The following is an 18,100-nucleotide window of genomic DNA, read 5'->3' as shown; positions in this document are numbered from 1 at the left end:
GTATGAGTATAAGTATGAATATGAGTATGAGTATGAGTATGAGTATGAATATGAGTATGAGTATGGGTATGAGTATGAATATGAGTATGGGTATGAGTATAAGTATGGGTATAAATATCAGTATCCGTATCCGTATAAGTATCAGTATCAGTATAAGTATCAGTATAGTATCAGTATCAGTAACATTAATAGTACCAATATCAGTATCTGTTTTAGTATTAGTATTAGTATTAGTATTAGTGTTAGTATTAGTATTAGTGTTAGAATTAGTATTAGTATTAGTATTAGTATTAGTATTAGTATTAGTACTAGTATTAATATTAGTATTAGTATTAGTACTAGTATTAGTATTAGTATTAGCATTAGTATTAGTATTAGTATTAATATTAGTATTAGTATTAGTATTAGTATTAGTATTAGTATTAGTATTAGTATTACTATTAGTATTAGTATTAGTATTAGTACTAGTATGAGTATTAATATGAGCATCAATATTAGTATCACTATCAACATCAGTATTAGTATTAATATTAGTATTAGTATTAATATTAATAATCAGTATCAGCATCAATATTAGTATTAGTATTAGTATTAGTATTAATATCAATATTAATATTAGTATTAGTATTAGTATTAGTATTAGTATTAGTATTAGTATTAGTATTAGTATTAGTATTAGTATTAGTATTAGTATTAGTATTAGTATTAGTATTAGTATTAGTATTAGTTTTAGTATTAGTATTAGTATTAGTATTAGTATTAGTATTAGTATTAGTATTAGTATTAGTATTAGTATTAGTATTAGTATTAGTATTAGTATTAGTATTAGTATTAGTATTAGTATTAGTATAAGTATTAATATTAGTGTTAGTAGTAGTATGATATTAGTATTAGTATTAGTATCAATATCAGTATTAGTATCAATATAAGTATTAGTATCAGTATCACTATCATTATTAATATCATTATCAATAACAACATCAGTATCAGTATCAGTATGAGTATGATTATGATTATGAGTATCACTATCACTATCAGTATTAGTATCAATATCTGTATGAGTATTGGTATGAATATTGGTATGAATAATATATGTATTAGTATTAGTATCAATATCAATATCAGTATCAATATGTGTATGTGTATCAGTATGTGTATTAATATTAGTATCAATATTAATATCCATAGCAGTATCAGTATCAATATCAATATCAGTATGAGTATTATTATCATTATTATTATTATCATTATTATTATTATTATCATTATTAGTATTATTATTAGTATTCGAAGTCATATTAGTCTTGGCATATTAGCATTAACATTACCGTTAGCATTATTATTAGTCTTAATATTAGTATTATTATAGTATTAGTATTAGTATTAGTATTAATATTGGTATTAGTATTAGTGTTCGTATTAGTATTGGCGTATTAGTTTACACATTAAATATTCGTATTAGAATTGGCGTATTATTACTAATAGTAGTGTTGATATTAATATTAGTATTAATCATCGTATTAATATTAGGATTAGTATTAATATTAGTATTATTAGTATTAATATTAATATTAGTATTAGTATTAGTATAAGTATTAGTATTAATATTAGTATGATATTAGTATTAGTATCTATTAGTATCATTATCAATAACAACACTAATATGAGTATGAGTTTGAGTATTAATATGAGTATGAATATCAGTATCAGTATGAGTATCAGTAGTAATATATGTATAAGTATTGGTATGAATATTAATATTTGTATTAATATTAGTTTTAGTATTGGTATTAGTATTGATATTAATTTTAGTATGAGTATTAGTATCAGTATCAGTATCAGTATCAATATGTGTATGTGTATCAGTATATGTATTAATATTAGTATCAATATTAATATCAGTAGTAGTCTCAATATTAATATCAGTATTATTACCATTATTATTATCATTATTAGTATTGGTACTAGTATTAATAATAGTATTTGTATGCGTATTAGTATCAGTATCGGTATCGGTATCGTATCAATATGTGTACGTGTATCAATATGTGTATTAATATTAGTAGGGGTGAGCAAGTCGAACCCATCAACCCGCTACACCCGTCAAACCCGTGAAAAACCGCCCCGTTGGGACCGGACAGATAGATCCATCTATAAGATTGGGTCCTAAAATGGTGAAGAACCGTGGGTTTGGGTCTATGACGCGTTTAATTTTTTTTAATACCCGTGAAACCCGTCCCGCCCCGCTATACAAAATAATGTCGTTTTGTTTACATTATATAGTATAATAAATTAATAATATTAATGAATAAATAAAGTATCTCTAGTGTATCAAATACATAAATAAACTAAACTATAATTGTGAAATTAATAGCTATAAAGATTATGTAAATTGCTAAGAAAATGTAGGAAAAAAAAGCATATATATACAACAGTCAACACACGGTAGAAAAAAAAAAAAAGAAGAAAATGGTGTTGAATGGAGCTTAATAGCGTTGGTTATGCTTGAAAATGCTATATTTATTTTATTTAAATTTTGTCTTTTAAGTTCTGAATTAGTTATTTTTAGTTTTATATTCATTTTTATTTACTCTTGATATTTACATTATTTATGTTTGGTTTCAATTTAAGATTTTAGGTTATTCATTTTAATTTCTAATTATTCTCCTGTAATTCTTATAAATTATATAAAAAAAATGGTTTAGATGATAACATGTTTCGACCCGTAAAGGTTGGGTTCTACTACAAACCCATCATGGACCCGCCTATCGTAAACCCATTGAAAACTCACAAGTTTGGTTCTTCAAAATCAAGAACCGTTGTTTGACGGGACGACGGCGGGTTTTGATAGAACCCGCGGGTTTATGGCCCGCGCACACCCCTAAATATTAGTATCAATATTAATATCAGTAGCAATATGAATATCAATATCAGTATTATTATCATTATTATTATTATCATTATTAGTATTCGAATTCATATTTGTCTTGGCGTATTAGCATTAACATTACCATTAGTCTTAATATTAGTTTTTGTATTAGTATTAGTATGAGTATTAGTATTCGTATTAGTATTGGCGTATTAGTTTAAACATTAAATATTCGTATTAGAATTGGCGTATTATTATTAATGGTAGTGTTGATTTTTTTTTTTTCTTTTTTTCTTTTTTTTTTTTTTTTTTTGAGCAAATTCAAGTCTATTACAAGGGGAAGTAGGGGAGGGGGAACTCGAACCATAGACCTATACCCTATTGGTAAACGCTAGGTACCAACTGTCCTGATGAGGGTTGGTTAATAGTAGTGTTGATATTAATATTAATAGTAATAATCATCGTATTACTATTATGATTAGTATTAATATAAGTTTTATTAGTGTTGGTTTTGGTATTAATATTAGTATTGATATTAGTATTATCCATGTTGGTTTTAGTATTAGTATTAGTAGTTGTTGTTAGTGTAATATTAGAGTGGCATAGCCAATTGTACGCCGCAATGTCTAGAGTTAAAAGTAGATTTGAGATAAATATATTTATGAACTCAGAATCGTGCGATATAACTAACTTTACGAGCAATGTTGTGTGCACAAAAGATTTTCAGCGAATATGAAGGTAAATCACAAACAAATGTATATTTTGATTCAATAAAACATTTTTTTTGGTATTATTTACATGTATATAAAATTTTCGTTCGTTTTATTTTATCCAAAATATTTTTTAACGAAAAATTGATCCCATGTATTGCACGGGTGAATTACTAGTATGTATGTAAATATCAATCTACTCGGCACCAAACATATATACAGATATGTGAAAGAAGATGAACAATTGAAGATTTTAGTATTTTCACAAAGTATTAATTTATAAAAAGTTCCCTAAGACCGTTAACAAATCCCAACACTACAAGAACATTTTCGCGCGTTTCCCTCTTTTAATTTTTTTTTTTTGTGTAGAGGCGCGCGCGCAGTTGGGATGGGGCGCGCGGCTTGGCGCGCGGGAGGCTTGGCTTCGTTTTTTTTTTTTTGGTGGTTGATGTCCACCCCTTGGGGATGTTCTATTTTTTGAGTAGGAAGACCATATCCGGCTCTTGAGATGGGATGTGAACCCACTTGGGGTTGAAAGGTAAGAGTGATGTCCAACCATTGGGATGAGTTGCTCAACTTGGGGTGGGATAGTCCCCAACTCAGGACGAGGCGATCACGAAACCTTGGGATGAGATGCCCAACTTTCGGATGGGATAGACCCCAACTTTAGGATGAGGCGATCACGAAACCTTGGGATGAGATGCCCAACACCTTCGGATGGGATAGCTCCCAACTTTATGATTGGGCGATCACGAAACCTTGGGATGAGATGCCCAACACCTTTGGATGGGATAACTCCCAACTTTAGGATGAGGCGATCACGAAACCTTGGAATGAGATGCCCAACCTTCGGATGGGATAGCCCCCAACTTAAGGATGAGGCGATCACGAACCGTTGGGATGAGATGCCCAACCTTGGCGATGTATGGTGCCACTGATTCAGTGGCAGGGCGAGTTGAATCTTCCGTGATCATACGCTGAAGGTCTTCTTCGGTTATCTGAAACCGTTCGAGGAGTAAGTAGAAGTTGATCTTGTTGAAGCTTCCGCGATTATACGCTGAAGCTCATCATCGGTTATTTGAACCGTTCGAGGAGCAAGTAGAAGTTGATCCTGTTGAGGACCCAGTGGGGCCTCCGAAGGATGAACTTGTGTTCAATCCCGAATGCGGGGAAGGGAAATTGACAAGCCAGAGCTTCCGTGAGGTGGGAGGTTGTTTGCAGTGTCACACTCCCCCGGGCAAATGTCTCAAGGCCATCATGCGCGCTACGTGATTATGTCTGCCTTTCCACAGATGGCGCCAAAATGATGATGCTAGAGATAGATCACCTTAAAGAGTTGAAGTAGGATGAGCTGGAAGAGTATAGTGGATCATTGACTCACGAGCTTGATGACCTTGAGGTATCTGCTATCATAGAACATGTGAACTAGGCCGGGGGTTGATCCGGTGGAAACCACTCAAGTCAAACGTGCGGATAATGGAAATAGTCCAGAGAATACATGTTATAGTATTACTCAGATAATAGGACGTACCTCTATGAATGAGTTCAAACCTTTATTTATACCTTAGTTGAGATTGTCGGGCCCAAACCTTATTTGAAGGTGATTGGGGCCTCGGTGATAGTGATCTTCAATATTGGGTTCGTGGCCCAGTAGATAAAGTAATTGTAGGCCCATTGAGTTGGCCCAATTATGTATATCAATATGGAACCCAAAATTTCAAGAACACAAGAAATTGATTTTGGCCGTGGGAGATGGGGAGCGATCTTCGATTTCTTGATCCACATACATGTTGTCTTCACTATCGCCATACACAGCCAAGGCTGTAACACTCTCCGACGCCATTCCAAAATTAGATTAATCTTAATACATAAAAAATTAGGGGTGCGGCTGAGTTATAATAACGAATGGGGTATTTTTTTATTTTATTTTATATACTAGTATTTCACCCGTGCGTTGCACGGATGTGAGTTTCAAATGAGAAAAATAAACTATATAAACGATTATCTCTTTATAACAACAGCAATTCAAGTAAAACAATATGGAAGAAAATAAAAAATATAAACTTTATCTCTTAATTTAGAGTTGTAACATATGAAATTAAGTTAAAGACTACAAATAAGAAAATATGAAGCGCGTAAAACACGATATCAAGATTAAGTGAAATCATTTAAAACATATGGATAACTCTATTTCTTGGATTGCAATCTACTACACCATTTGAACCTTCTGCAAAATGACTAAGGTAACAACAAACACAGTAGCAAAGAAGTAACACAATAGATATTCAATAACCTGCAAGTTTATTACTAATAGCGTTCAATTAGTGATACACCTTACTCAAACAACAATAAAACTTATAAATATTGCAAAAGAGATATGATGTATACGTCACTACCAGTACTGATACCAATGTTAATACCAATATCGATACCAATACTGATACCAATAGTGATACTAATTCGATTAATACCCATACTCATATTAATACTAATACAAATAATACTAATACTAATACTAATACTAATACTAATACTAATACTAATACTAATACTAATACTAATACTAATACTAATAGTAAATACTGATACTAATATTGATACTAATACTACTACCGATACTAATAATAATATTGATACTAATAGTAATACTCATACTCGTACCAATACTAATACTAATACTAATAATAAAACTAATACTAATACTAATATTCATATTGATACTAATATTAACACTAAGAATAAGACTAATATTGATACTAATAATAATAATAATATTGATACTTACATTGATAATTATAGTGATATTGATACTAATACTAATACTAATACTAATACTAATACTAATACTAATAGCGATAGTGATACTAATACTAATACTAATACTAATATTAATACTAATACTAATGCTAATACTAATACTAATAGTGATACTAATACTAATATTGGTACTTAGTGGTACTAATACTAATACTAATACCAATACTAATACTACCAATACTAATACTGATATTAATACAAATATTAATACTAATACAGATACTAATAATAATACTCATATTAATACTAATACTCATATTCGTACCAATACTAATACTAATACTAATAATAAAACTAATACTAATATTAATATTCATATTGATACTAATACTAATAATAATATTGATACTTAGGTTGATAATTATAGTTATATTGATACTAATACTAATACTAATACTAATACTAATATTAGTACTAATACTAATACTAATACTAATATTAATACTAATATTGGTATTAATTATAATACTAATATTGATACTAATACTAATACTAATACTAATACCGATACTAATACTAATATTAATACTAATACTAATACTAATAATAATACTGATTCTAATACTAATACTCATACTCATACCAATACTAATACTAATACAAATAATAATACTAATATTAATACTAATATTCATATTGATACTAATACTAATACTAAGACTAATACTAATATTGAAACTAATACTGATACTTACTTTGATAATGGTAGTTATATTGATACTAATACTAATACTAATACTAATACTAATACTAGTAATAAGACTAATACTGATACTAATACTAATAATAATATTGATACTTATAGTGATATTAATAGTGATACTAATATTAATACTAATACTAATACTAAGACTAATAATGACACTAATAAAAGTAATAATTCTTATACTTATACTAATATTTATACTCATACTAATACTTATAGTAATATTATATTAATAGTACTAATATTAATATTTATATTAATATTGACACTAATATTGATACTCATAGCAATATTAATAATAATAGTAATATTAATACTAATATTGATATTGATATTGATATTGATATTGATACTGATATTAATACCAATACTCATACGAATACTCATAGTAATACTAATATTAATATTAATACTCATACTAATACTGATAGTAATACTAATACTGATACTCATACTCAAATTGATACTCATACTCATACTGATACTCACAATCATACTAATACTCATACTAATACTGATACTAATATTGATATTGATACTGATACTAATACTAATATTGATAGTGATACTAATATCGATATTGATAATGATATTAATATTGAGACTGATACTGATACTGATACTCAATACTGATATTGATACAAATGTTGATGCTGATATTAATACTGATACTGATACGAATACGAATACTGAAACTGAAACTGATACTGATAATGATACTGATAATGATATTGATACTGATACTGATACCGATACCGATACCGATATCGATACCGATACCAATATTGATACCGATGTCGATACCGATATTGATGTCGATACTGATAATGATATTGATACTGATAATGATATTTAGACTCATATTAATTTTAATATTAATACTAATATTATTACTAAGATTAATACTAATCTTAATATTAATACTAATACTAATATTAATATTAATACTATTTCTAATACTAATATTTTAATATTGTTAATGTTAATGCTAAGAGCAACTCCAATGGAGGCACTAAATGAGGCATTAAACTATAAAACTACCACTTTGATGCTCTAAAATTAAAAAATCCTTCTCCAATGGGGGCATTAAATGGAGAATTATTTTGATACTCAACTACCCCGAGGTGCAAAAATACTCCCCGGAAAATGAGGTATCAAAAATATTACCACTCCATTAACCTATCACAATTTGACACGTGTCATTTAAAAAAATAATTATTCATATATTTAAAATTTGATAATCTATTTAATACTCGTGGTTGGAGTGAATTTTTTTTCAAGAAGTATCAAAGTATTATATCAAGTATCAAATGAATATTTAATGCTTCATTTTGATATCTCCCCATTGGAGTTGCTCTAAGAGCAACTCCAATGGAGGCATTAAATGAAGTATCAAACTAAAAAAACTACCACTTTGATGCTCTAAAATTAAAAAATCTTCCTCCAATGGAGGCATTAAATGGAGAATTATTTTGATACTCAACCACCCCGAGGTGCAAACATAATCCCTGAAAAATAAGGTATCAAAAATATAACCACCCAATTAACCTATCACTATTTGACACGTGGCATTTAAAAATATTGTAAGAATTTATTTCGTGCAGATATAAATTATTTGTGTCAGATTCAGTTTTTCGTTACTGTTGCGTGAAGTGTTGCAACAGTTCGTGAAGCAGTTCGTAAAAACAGAAATAAACGAGACACAAATTTAATGTGGTTCGGATACAATTGTACCCTACATCCACGGGGACCTGCAAATAAAATTTACTAATTTTTAGTTTTACGAATACAATATTAGGACTTAATCAAAATACAAAGACTCCCTCTTTGTTGACGCCGTTCTTGTATACTACGTTGAATTATAAATCTTCAATTTGCAGCACGTCCCTTGCTCCGCACGGTTGAACTCCCTTCAACGCTGAATCCCTCAGTCGGCGGATCGATCTCCTCCCGAGATCTGTTTAAGCCCCTCTCCCGAAGAACCGATCTTCTTTTTGTATAGAAGAAGCAAACTTGTGATACTCCTTGAATCTTGGTGTCTTCACCACAAAGCCTTGAAGCCGGTATATTTTCTATGAAAATCACGTATCACGATGGAGCAATAAAAACGAGAGGAAAAAAATATTTTCTCTGAACTCTTCTCTCGATAAAAAAAAAAAAAAACACCAACAAAATCACGTTCTGCTCTTGTACTTTATACATCTTTTTTTCCTAGCAATAATAACCATAAAGACGTATCAGATAAAGATATGAAATAAATTAAGTTCCCTAATCATACTTAAATTCCATATATCATAAAGCACAATTAATGACTAAAAGAAACGTAAGGAAATTTATTCCTTAAAGTTGGACCCACAATTTGGTAACCAAATCATATAACTTGGTAAACAAATCAGGTGGGTTTCTTCTAGACTCCAAAGAAACCAAGTTACCACGTACATGAAATATGGAGTTTCAAAACTCATGCATTATCTTAAGATATTGCATCCTAACCTGTGAATAATTCCCATATCAAGTGTTAACCAATTAATGATAAAATAAGGAATTAAAACACAAGAAAACTCCCCTTTGCTTACTCGGCTTGATAGACTTGGAAGGCGGTGGATGACAACGTGGTAAATTATCCACGTGATAAGAGACTCAGCAAATAACGTCGGCATTAGCTCCTCCTTTTATATTCTTGTGAAGCTCTGGAGAAATCAAACAAGAAAACCAATTAATGACAATTACCACAATAATAATAAAAAGATGGGATTCCTTCTATTTTGGATAGACACGTTCAGGTGATTAATATGGAGAGATAATTTATTTCTTCTCAAATTATCTAATGAGATAACTAAGGAAAATATGTTCCTCATATTAATACACATCTCCATAGAATTCCACTTGGTGTTGTGGACTTAGAATCCCACCGAGATTCTAACACTCTCCCCCTTTGGCATTGATTGATCAGAACATTTACTCCCCCTAAATATATGATATATGCATGAACAAGGGTCAGCAAATTCAAAATAACGTCTGCAAATATAAACTGTTGCAACAGTTTATCAAACAGTTCAGAGAAAGTTAGTGGTTTGAACTCAACAAATAAAGAACAGAAAATATGCAGTAGCAGAATCAACTTCCCTTTACAATGAATTCATCCGTATTTGTCATGTATTTCTGCACTATTCCAACAACTGTATGATGCATTGTCTCAACAGCTGTCTGAACTCCCCCTGCATTCATGCACTGTTCCAGCAACTGTCTGATGCACTGTCGCAACAGTTGTCGGAACTCTCCCTGTGTTCATGCCATCGTTACTGTTCTTTTCTCCCCCTTTCTGGGCAATCATCATGCATAGATAAATCAACATGGACTAATGATCTTGATGTGTCGAGCAATCTATTCAAACACTTAACAAAAAGATCAAACGAAGAGAGAAACTTGAGAGTAAGTGAGAAGAATCACCATACATAACATGCACACAAAACCACAAACTCACAACTCCATACCACACGATAATTGCAATGCGGAAATCAAAGGATAGTGATATCAAATCCAACATTAAATAATAAAGACTACAGACTTTGCCAAACTTCATACGAAACGTGAAACTGTGAGTTGTAAGCTCAATAGATCCGGCTGCAACAAAAATCAAATTTAACCGGCACATAAACAAAAATCCCGTCTCTCTCTTTTTTTTTTTTTTTTTTTTTAAATAATGCCTAATGCAGTACAAAAAGTAAACATGATAAATAGACATGAGTGAAGAGACATATGTGAATAGGATACTGCATGGACAAACAAAACATATGGGATTTATCTTCACATTCACGATAAGTGCAATCCCCAAAAATCCGACTGCCAATGCAACCAACAAACTTAATAATCCCAAGTCAAACACAAAGATGCTTTTATTAGGTAGCGTACACACACGTCTAATGGTAGCTTTTTCTCATGAAAAACAGAACAAATAAAAGGAACGAGATTATGGTGGTCGTGCAATGTGTAGTCCCCTGGGCTTTCTAATTGAGCTTTGTAGTAAGTGTTCGGTCAAGTGGTTTACTGGCTCGACTCAACTAGGCTTCGAACTATTCACTGACCGTATATATATAATTTATATTGGCCGTGCAATGTGTAGTCCCCTGGGCTTTCTAATTGAGCCTTGTAGCGAGCTTTCGGCCACGTGATTTACTGGCTCGACTCAAAAAGGCTTCGAACTATTCACTGACCAAGTGGTTGTAGATATATATATTAGTAACAGTAGTTCAAGTGTAGCTTTCACTCATTAAAAGAGGCAGCTTTTCCCTATAAAAACATCCAACCATGACAAGACTATTCAGAGAAATAAATAAGTTGGAGCCTTTCAAGTAATCATTTTGGGAATTGGTGAAGTTCTACCCCACAAAATTTAGAAATACACACGAAGTATCAAATTCACATTTGTCTCAATCATATGCAGTATGCTTAATACAGGTCCTATATGAGATGCAAAAACATATGAAGTGTCCTACCTCTAAAAGTTGCAAGTCTGGGCACACAGATTGTTGCAACAGTTCATGCAACTGCATCATATTAAACAACATAAATTCCCAGCGATTTTCGCAAGGAATCAAATTTCTGTGCATCAAGGGTTTTTGCAAAAGCATCAGTTAATTCATTCTCCGTTGCAACATAATCAATTGAGACAACCCCCTTGTCGACCAAGCCCCTTATGAAAAGATGACAAATATCAGTAAGCTTAGTTCTCGAATGCTGAATTGGATTCATAAACTTATTTTTCGCATACAAATTATCACAATTCAGATTACCAAGTTTTTTATTCCCCAAACTAGCTTTGTCACCAGAACTGTTGGAACAGATAGTACTATCATCACATGAGTTTAAAGAAGTAATGGCAGATAAACAATTAATATCAGACTTCTTTACCCAGATTTTTTGTTGAGTTTTATTCACTAAATCAACCTTTATCTTGGGTTTTTGAGACGACACAAAAGTGTGATCAATTTTAGCGGAAAGTGGTGAGCGGGCCATTATTCTTTTAACCATTTTCAAGTACTTAAAACACATGGGTCGTATATGACCAGCAACATGACAAAAATGACAAATAGGCACAAAACGTTTTCTTTGAAATGACTGTTTTGGCGCAACTGTCGCAACAGTCTGTGAAACAGTGCATTCTTTAACAAAATTGATTTTTCCTATTGGATCTTCTTTCTGTTTCAAAGCATCATCAGATAGTTTATTACCCCTTACACCTAGATGACCATAGTTCGGCTGATTTGTTCTCAAAATTTCATTCAAATTTACCCTACATGTATTTAATTTTGACATAGAATCTTGGGGTTTAGCAAATTTAGCCTTCAAACTATCGGTATCTCTACTAGAAGAAATAGCATTTTGTTCAAGAGTAGAAATTCTTACCTTCAATACTTTGTTTTCCTCAATTAGGACAAGCTTCTCTTTTTCTAAGAATTTATTCGACTCGCATACCTGAAGAAATTTTTCGTACATCCTTTCGTAGCTCGTCATTAATTCTTTCAAGGTTGCCTCGTCATCATCGCTGTTGTGTTCTGAATCCCCATCATCACCTGCAAGAATAAAGGAAGTTAAACCGTTGTCGTCTATTGAAGGCAAATTATCATACCTGAGTTCTGTTTGAACTTCCTGTCCAACTGTTGCAACAGTTTCAGCGGCAGTCTCTTTGCACTTGCTTATCAGAGTAGTTCCTTCGTAGGTCTCTTGTAGAATATCCCATGCCTCCTTTGCTGATTTGCACATTGATATCAGTTTGAATTGTTCGTCATCGATACAACTCAAGATAGCATTGGTTGCCTTGGAATTATAATCTGCTATTCGTACTTCTTCATCACTCCACTTCTCTTTTGGCGTTTGAATGATCTCGTATGACTCATTCATTGAGGTAGGAGGTGTCCAACCAAATAGAATCGCGCGCCAGGCCCATTCATCAATAGATTTGATGAACATCTTCATCCTTATTTTCCAATCAGAGTAGTTCAATTCACCCAAGAGAGGTGGTAGGAATGCGCCTTCACGATGATTATTCATATCTGCACAAAAAAAATAAAAAAAGAGTTAAATCCCAAAATCTCACAAAGTGTATCTAGTGACAGGATCTTGATGCCAATTGTTAGAATTTATTTCGTGCAGATATAAATTATTTGTGTCAGATTCAGTTTTTCGTTACTGTTGCGTGAAGTGTTGCAACAGTTCGTGAAGCAGTTCGTAAAAACAGAAATAAACGAGACACAAATTTAATGTGGTTCGGATACAATTGTACCCTACATCCACGGGGACCTGCAAATAAAATTTACTAATTTTTAGTTTTACGAATACAATATTAGGACTTAATCAAAATACAAAGACTCCCTCTTTGTTGACGCCGTTCTTGTATACTACGTTGAATTATAAATCTTCAATTTGCAGCACGTCCCTTGCTCCGCACGGTTGAACTCCCTTCAACGCTGAATCCCTCAGTCGGCGGATCGATCTCCTCCCGAGATCTGTTTAAGCCCCTCTCCCGAAGAACCGATCTTCTTTTTGTATAGAAGAAGCAAACTTGTGATACTCCTTGAATCTTGGTGTCTTCACCACAAAGCCTTGAAGCCGGTATATTTTCTATGAAAATCACGTATCACGATGGAGCAATAAAAACGAGAGGAAAAAAATATTTTCTCTGAACTCTTCTCTCGATAAAAAAAAAAAACACCAACAAAATCACGTTCTGCTCTTGTACTTTATACATCTTTTTTTCCTAGCAATAATAACCATAAAGACGTATCAGATAAAGATATGAAATAAATTAAGTTCCCTAATCATACTTAAATTCCATATATCATAAAGCACAATTAATGACTAAAAGAAACGTAAGGAAATTTATTCCTTAAAGTTGGACCCACAATTTGGTAACCAAATCATATAACTTGGTAAACAAATCAGGTGGGTTTCTTCTAGACTCCAAAGAAACCAAGTTACCACGTACATGAAATATGGAGTTTCAAAACTCATGCATTATCTTAAGATATTGCATCCTAACCTGTGAATAATTCCCATATCAAGTGTTAACCAATTAATGATAAAATAAGGAATTAAAACACAAGAAAACTCCCCTTTGCTTACTCGGCTTGATAGACTTGGAAGGCGGTGGATGACAACGTGGTAAATTATCCACGTGATAAGAGACTCAGCAAATAACGTCGGCATTAGCTCCTCCTTTTATATTCTTGTGAAGCTCTGGAGAAATCAAACAAGAAAACCAATTAATGACAATTACCACAATAATAATAAAAAGATGGGATTCCTTCTATTTTGGATAGACACGTTCAGGTGATTAATATGGAGAGATAATTTATTTCTTCTCAAATTATCTAATGAGATAACTAAGGAAAATATGTTCCTCATATTAATACACATCTCCATAGAATTCCACTTGGTGTTGTGGACTTAGAATCCCACCGAGATTCTAACACTCTCCCCCTTTGGCATTGATTGATCAGAACATTTACTCCCCCTAAATATATGATATATGCATGAACAAGGGTCAGCAAATTCAAAATAACGTCTGCAAATATAAACTGTTGCAACAGTTTATCAAACAGTTCAGAGAAAGTTAGTGGTTTGAACTCAACAAATAAAGAACAGAAAATATGCAGTAGCAGAATCAACTTCCCTTTACAATGAATTCATCCGTATTTGTCATGTATTTCTGCACTATTCCAACAACTGTATGATGCATTGTCTCAACAGCTGTCTGAACTCCCCCTGCATTCATGCACTGTTCCAGCAACTGTCTGATGCACTGTCGCAACAGTTGTCGGAACTCTCCCTGTGTTCATGCCATCGTTACTGTTCTTTTCTCCCCCTTTCTGGGCAATCATCATGCATAGATAAATCAACATGGACTAATGATCTTGATGTGTCGAGCAATCTATTCAAACACTTAACAAAAAGATCAAACGAAGAGAGAAACTTGAGAGTAAGTGAGAAGAATCACCATACATAACATGCACACAAAACCACAAACTCACAACTCCATACCACACGATAATTGCAATGCGGAAATCAAAGGATAGTGATATCAAATCCAACATTAAATAATAAAGACTACAGACTTTGCCAAACTTCATACGAAACGTGAAACTGTGAGTTGTAAGCTCAATAGATCCGGCTGCAACAAAAATCAAATTTAACCGGCACATAAACAAAAATCCCGTCTCTCTTTTTTTTTTTTTTTTTTTTTTAAATAATGCCTAATGCAGTACAAAAAGTAAACATGATAAATAGACATGAGTGAAGAGACATATGTGAATAGGATACTGCATGGACAAACAAAACATATGGGATTTATCTTCACATTCACGATAAGTGCAATCCCCAAAAATCCGACTGCCAATGCAACCAACAAACTTAATAATCCCAAGTCAAACACAAAGATGCTTTTATTAGGTAGCGTACACACACGTCTAATGGTAGCTTTTTCTCATGAAAAACAGAACAAATAAAAGGAACGAGATTATGGTGGTCGTGCAATGTGTAGTCCCCTGGGCTTTCTAATTGAGCTTTGTAGTAAGTGTTCGGTCAAGTGGTTTACTGGCTCGACTCAACTAGGCTTCGAACTATTCACTGACCGTATATATATAATTTATATTGGCCGTGCAATGTGTAGTCCCCTGGGCTTTCTAATTGAGCCTTGTAGCGAGCTTTCGGCCACGTGATTTACTGGCTCGACTCAAAAAGGCTTCGAACTATTCACTGACCAAGTGGTTGTAGATATATATATTAGTAACAGTAGTTCAAGTGTAGCTTTCACTCATTAAAAGAGGCAGCTTTTCCCTATAAAAACATCCAACCATGACAAGACTATTCAGAGAAATAAATAAGTTGGAGCCTTTTAAGTAATCATTTTGGGAATTGGTGAAGTTCTACCCCACAAAATTTAGAAATACACACGAAGTATCAAATTCACATTTGTCTCAATCATATGCAGTATGCTTAATACAGGTCCTATATGAGATGCAAAAACATATGAAGTGTCCTACCTCTAAAAGTTGCAAGTCTGGGCACACAGATTGTTGCAACAGTTCATGCAACTGCATCATATTAAACAACATAAATTCCCAGCGATTTTCGCAAGGAATCAAATTTCTGTGCATCAAGGGTTTTTGCAAAAGCATCAGTTAATTCATTCTCCGTTGCAACATAATCAATTGAGACAACCCCCTTGTCGACCAAGCCCCTTATGAAAAGATGACAAATATCAGTAAGCTTAGTTCTCGAATGCTGAATTGGATTCATAAACTTATTTTTCGCATACAAATTATCACAATTCAGATTACCAAGTTTTTTATTCCCCAAACTAGCTTTGTCACCAGAACTGTTGGAACAGATAGTACTATCATCACATGAGTTTAAAGAAGTAATGGCAGATAAACAATTAATATCAGACTTCTTTACCCAGATTTTTTGTTGAGTTTTATTCACTAAATCAACCTTTATCTTGGGTTTTTGAGACGACACAAAAGTGTGATCAATTTTAGCGGAAAGTGGTGAGCGGGCCATTATTCTTTTAACCATTTTCAAGTACTTAAAACACATGGGTCGTATATGACCAGCAACATGACAAAAATGACAAATAGGCACAAAACGTTTTCTTTGAAATGACTGTTTTGGCGCAACTGTCGCAACAGTCTGTGAAACAGTGCATTCTTTAACAAAATTGATTTTTCCTATTGGATCTTCTTTCTGTTTCAAAGCATCATCAGATAGTTTATTACCCCTTACACCTAGATGACCATAGTTCGGCTGATTTGTTCTCAAAATTTCATTCAAATTTACCCTACATGTATTTAATTTTGACATAGAATCTTGGGGTTTAGCAAATTTAGCCTTCAAACTATCGGTATCTCTACTAGAAGAAATAGCATTTTGTTCAAGAGTAGAAATTCTTACCTTCAATACTTTGTTTTCCTCAATTAGGACAAGCTTCTCTTTTTCTAAGAATTTATTCGACTCGCATACCTGAAGAAATTTTTCGTACATCCTTTCGTAGCTCGTCATTAATTCTTTCAAGGTTGCCTCGTCATCATCGCTGTTGTGTTCTGAATCCCCATCATCACCTGCAAGAATAAAGGAAGTTAAACCGTTGTCGTCTATTGAAGGCAAATTATCATACCTGAGTTCTGTTTGAACTTCCTGTCCAACTGTTGCAACAGTTTCAGCGGCAGTCTCTTTGCACTTGCTTATCAGAGTAGTTCCTTCGTAGGTCTCTTGTAGAATATCCCATGCCTCCTTTGCTGATTTGCACATTGATATCAGTTTGAATTGTTCGTCATCGATACAACTCAAGATAGCATTGGTTGCCTTGGAATTATAATCTGATATTCGTACTTCTTCATCACTCCACTTCTCTTTTGGCGTTTGAATGATCTCGTATGACTCATTCATTGAGGTAGGAGGTGTCCAACCAAATAGAATCGCGCGCCAGGCCCATTCATCAATAGATTTGATGAACATCTTCATCCTTATTTTCCAATCAGAGTAGTTCAATTCACCCAAGAGAGGTGGTAGGAATGCGCCTTCACGATGATTATTCATATCTGCACAAAAAAAATAAAAAAAGAGTTAAATCCCAAAATCTCACAAAGTGTATCTAGTGACAGGATCTTGATGCCAATTGTTAGAATTTATTTCGTGCAGATATAAATTATTTGTGTCAGATTCAGTTTTTCGTTACTGTTGCGTGAAGTGTTGCAACAGTTCGTGAAGCAGTTCGTAAAAACAGAAATAAACGAGACACAAATTTAATGTGGTTCGGATACAATTGTACCCTACATCCACGGGGACCTGCAAATAAAATTTACTAATTTTTAGTTTTACGAATACAATATTAGGACTTAATCAAAATACAAAGACTCCCTCTTTGTTGACGCCGTTCTTGCATACTACGTTGAATTATAAATCTTCAATTTGCAGCACGTCCCTTGCTCCGCACGGTTG

At 32.7% G+C, this 18,100-nt stretch overlaps 1 protein-coding gene across 1 annotated transcript; it reads right to left on the bottom strand.

The window, feature by feature from the left end:
• Nucleotides 1-8,809: 8,809 nt before the first annotated feature.
• LOC148770672 (uncharacterized) lies at nucleotides 8,810-13,153 on the bottom strand. The gene is made up of 2 exons (XM_088817711.1): nucleotides 10,015-13,153; nucleotides 8,810-9,792 (listed from the first exon to the last, which is right to left on the bottom strand). Exon 1 carries the CDS (start codon nucleotides 13,151-13,153, stop codon nucleotides 11,660-11,662), a length of 1,494 nt encoding a protein of 497 aa, XP_088673837.1. The 3' UTR covers nucleotides 8,810-9,792; nucleotides 10,015-11,659.
• Nucleotides 13,154-18,100: the final 4,947 nt, after the last annotated feature.

This window comes from Erythranthe guttata, chromosome 5, assembly GCF_056151865.1.
Source record: "Erythranthe guttata isolate IM_541 chromosome 5, IM_541, whole genome shotgun sequence".
NCBI classification, from domain to species: domain Eukaryota; kingdom Viridiplantae; phylum Streptophyta; class Magnoliopsida; order Lamiales; family Phrymaceae; genus Erythranthe; species Erythranthe guttata.
Note: the sequence above shows the minus strand (reverse complement) of the source record. Positions and strands in the feature narration are given on the sequence as shown.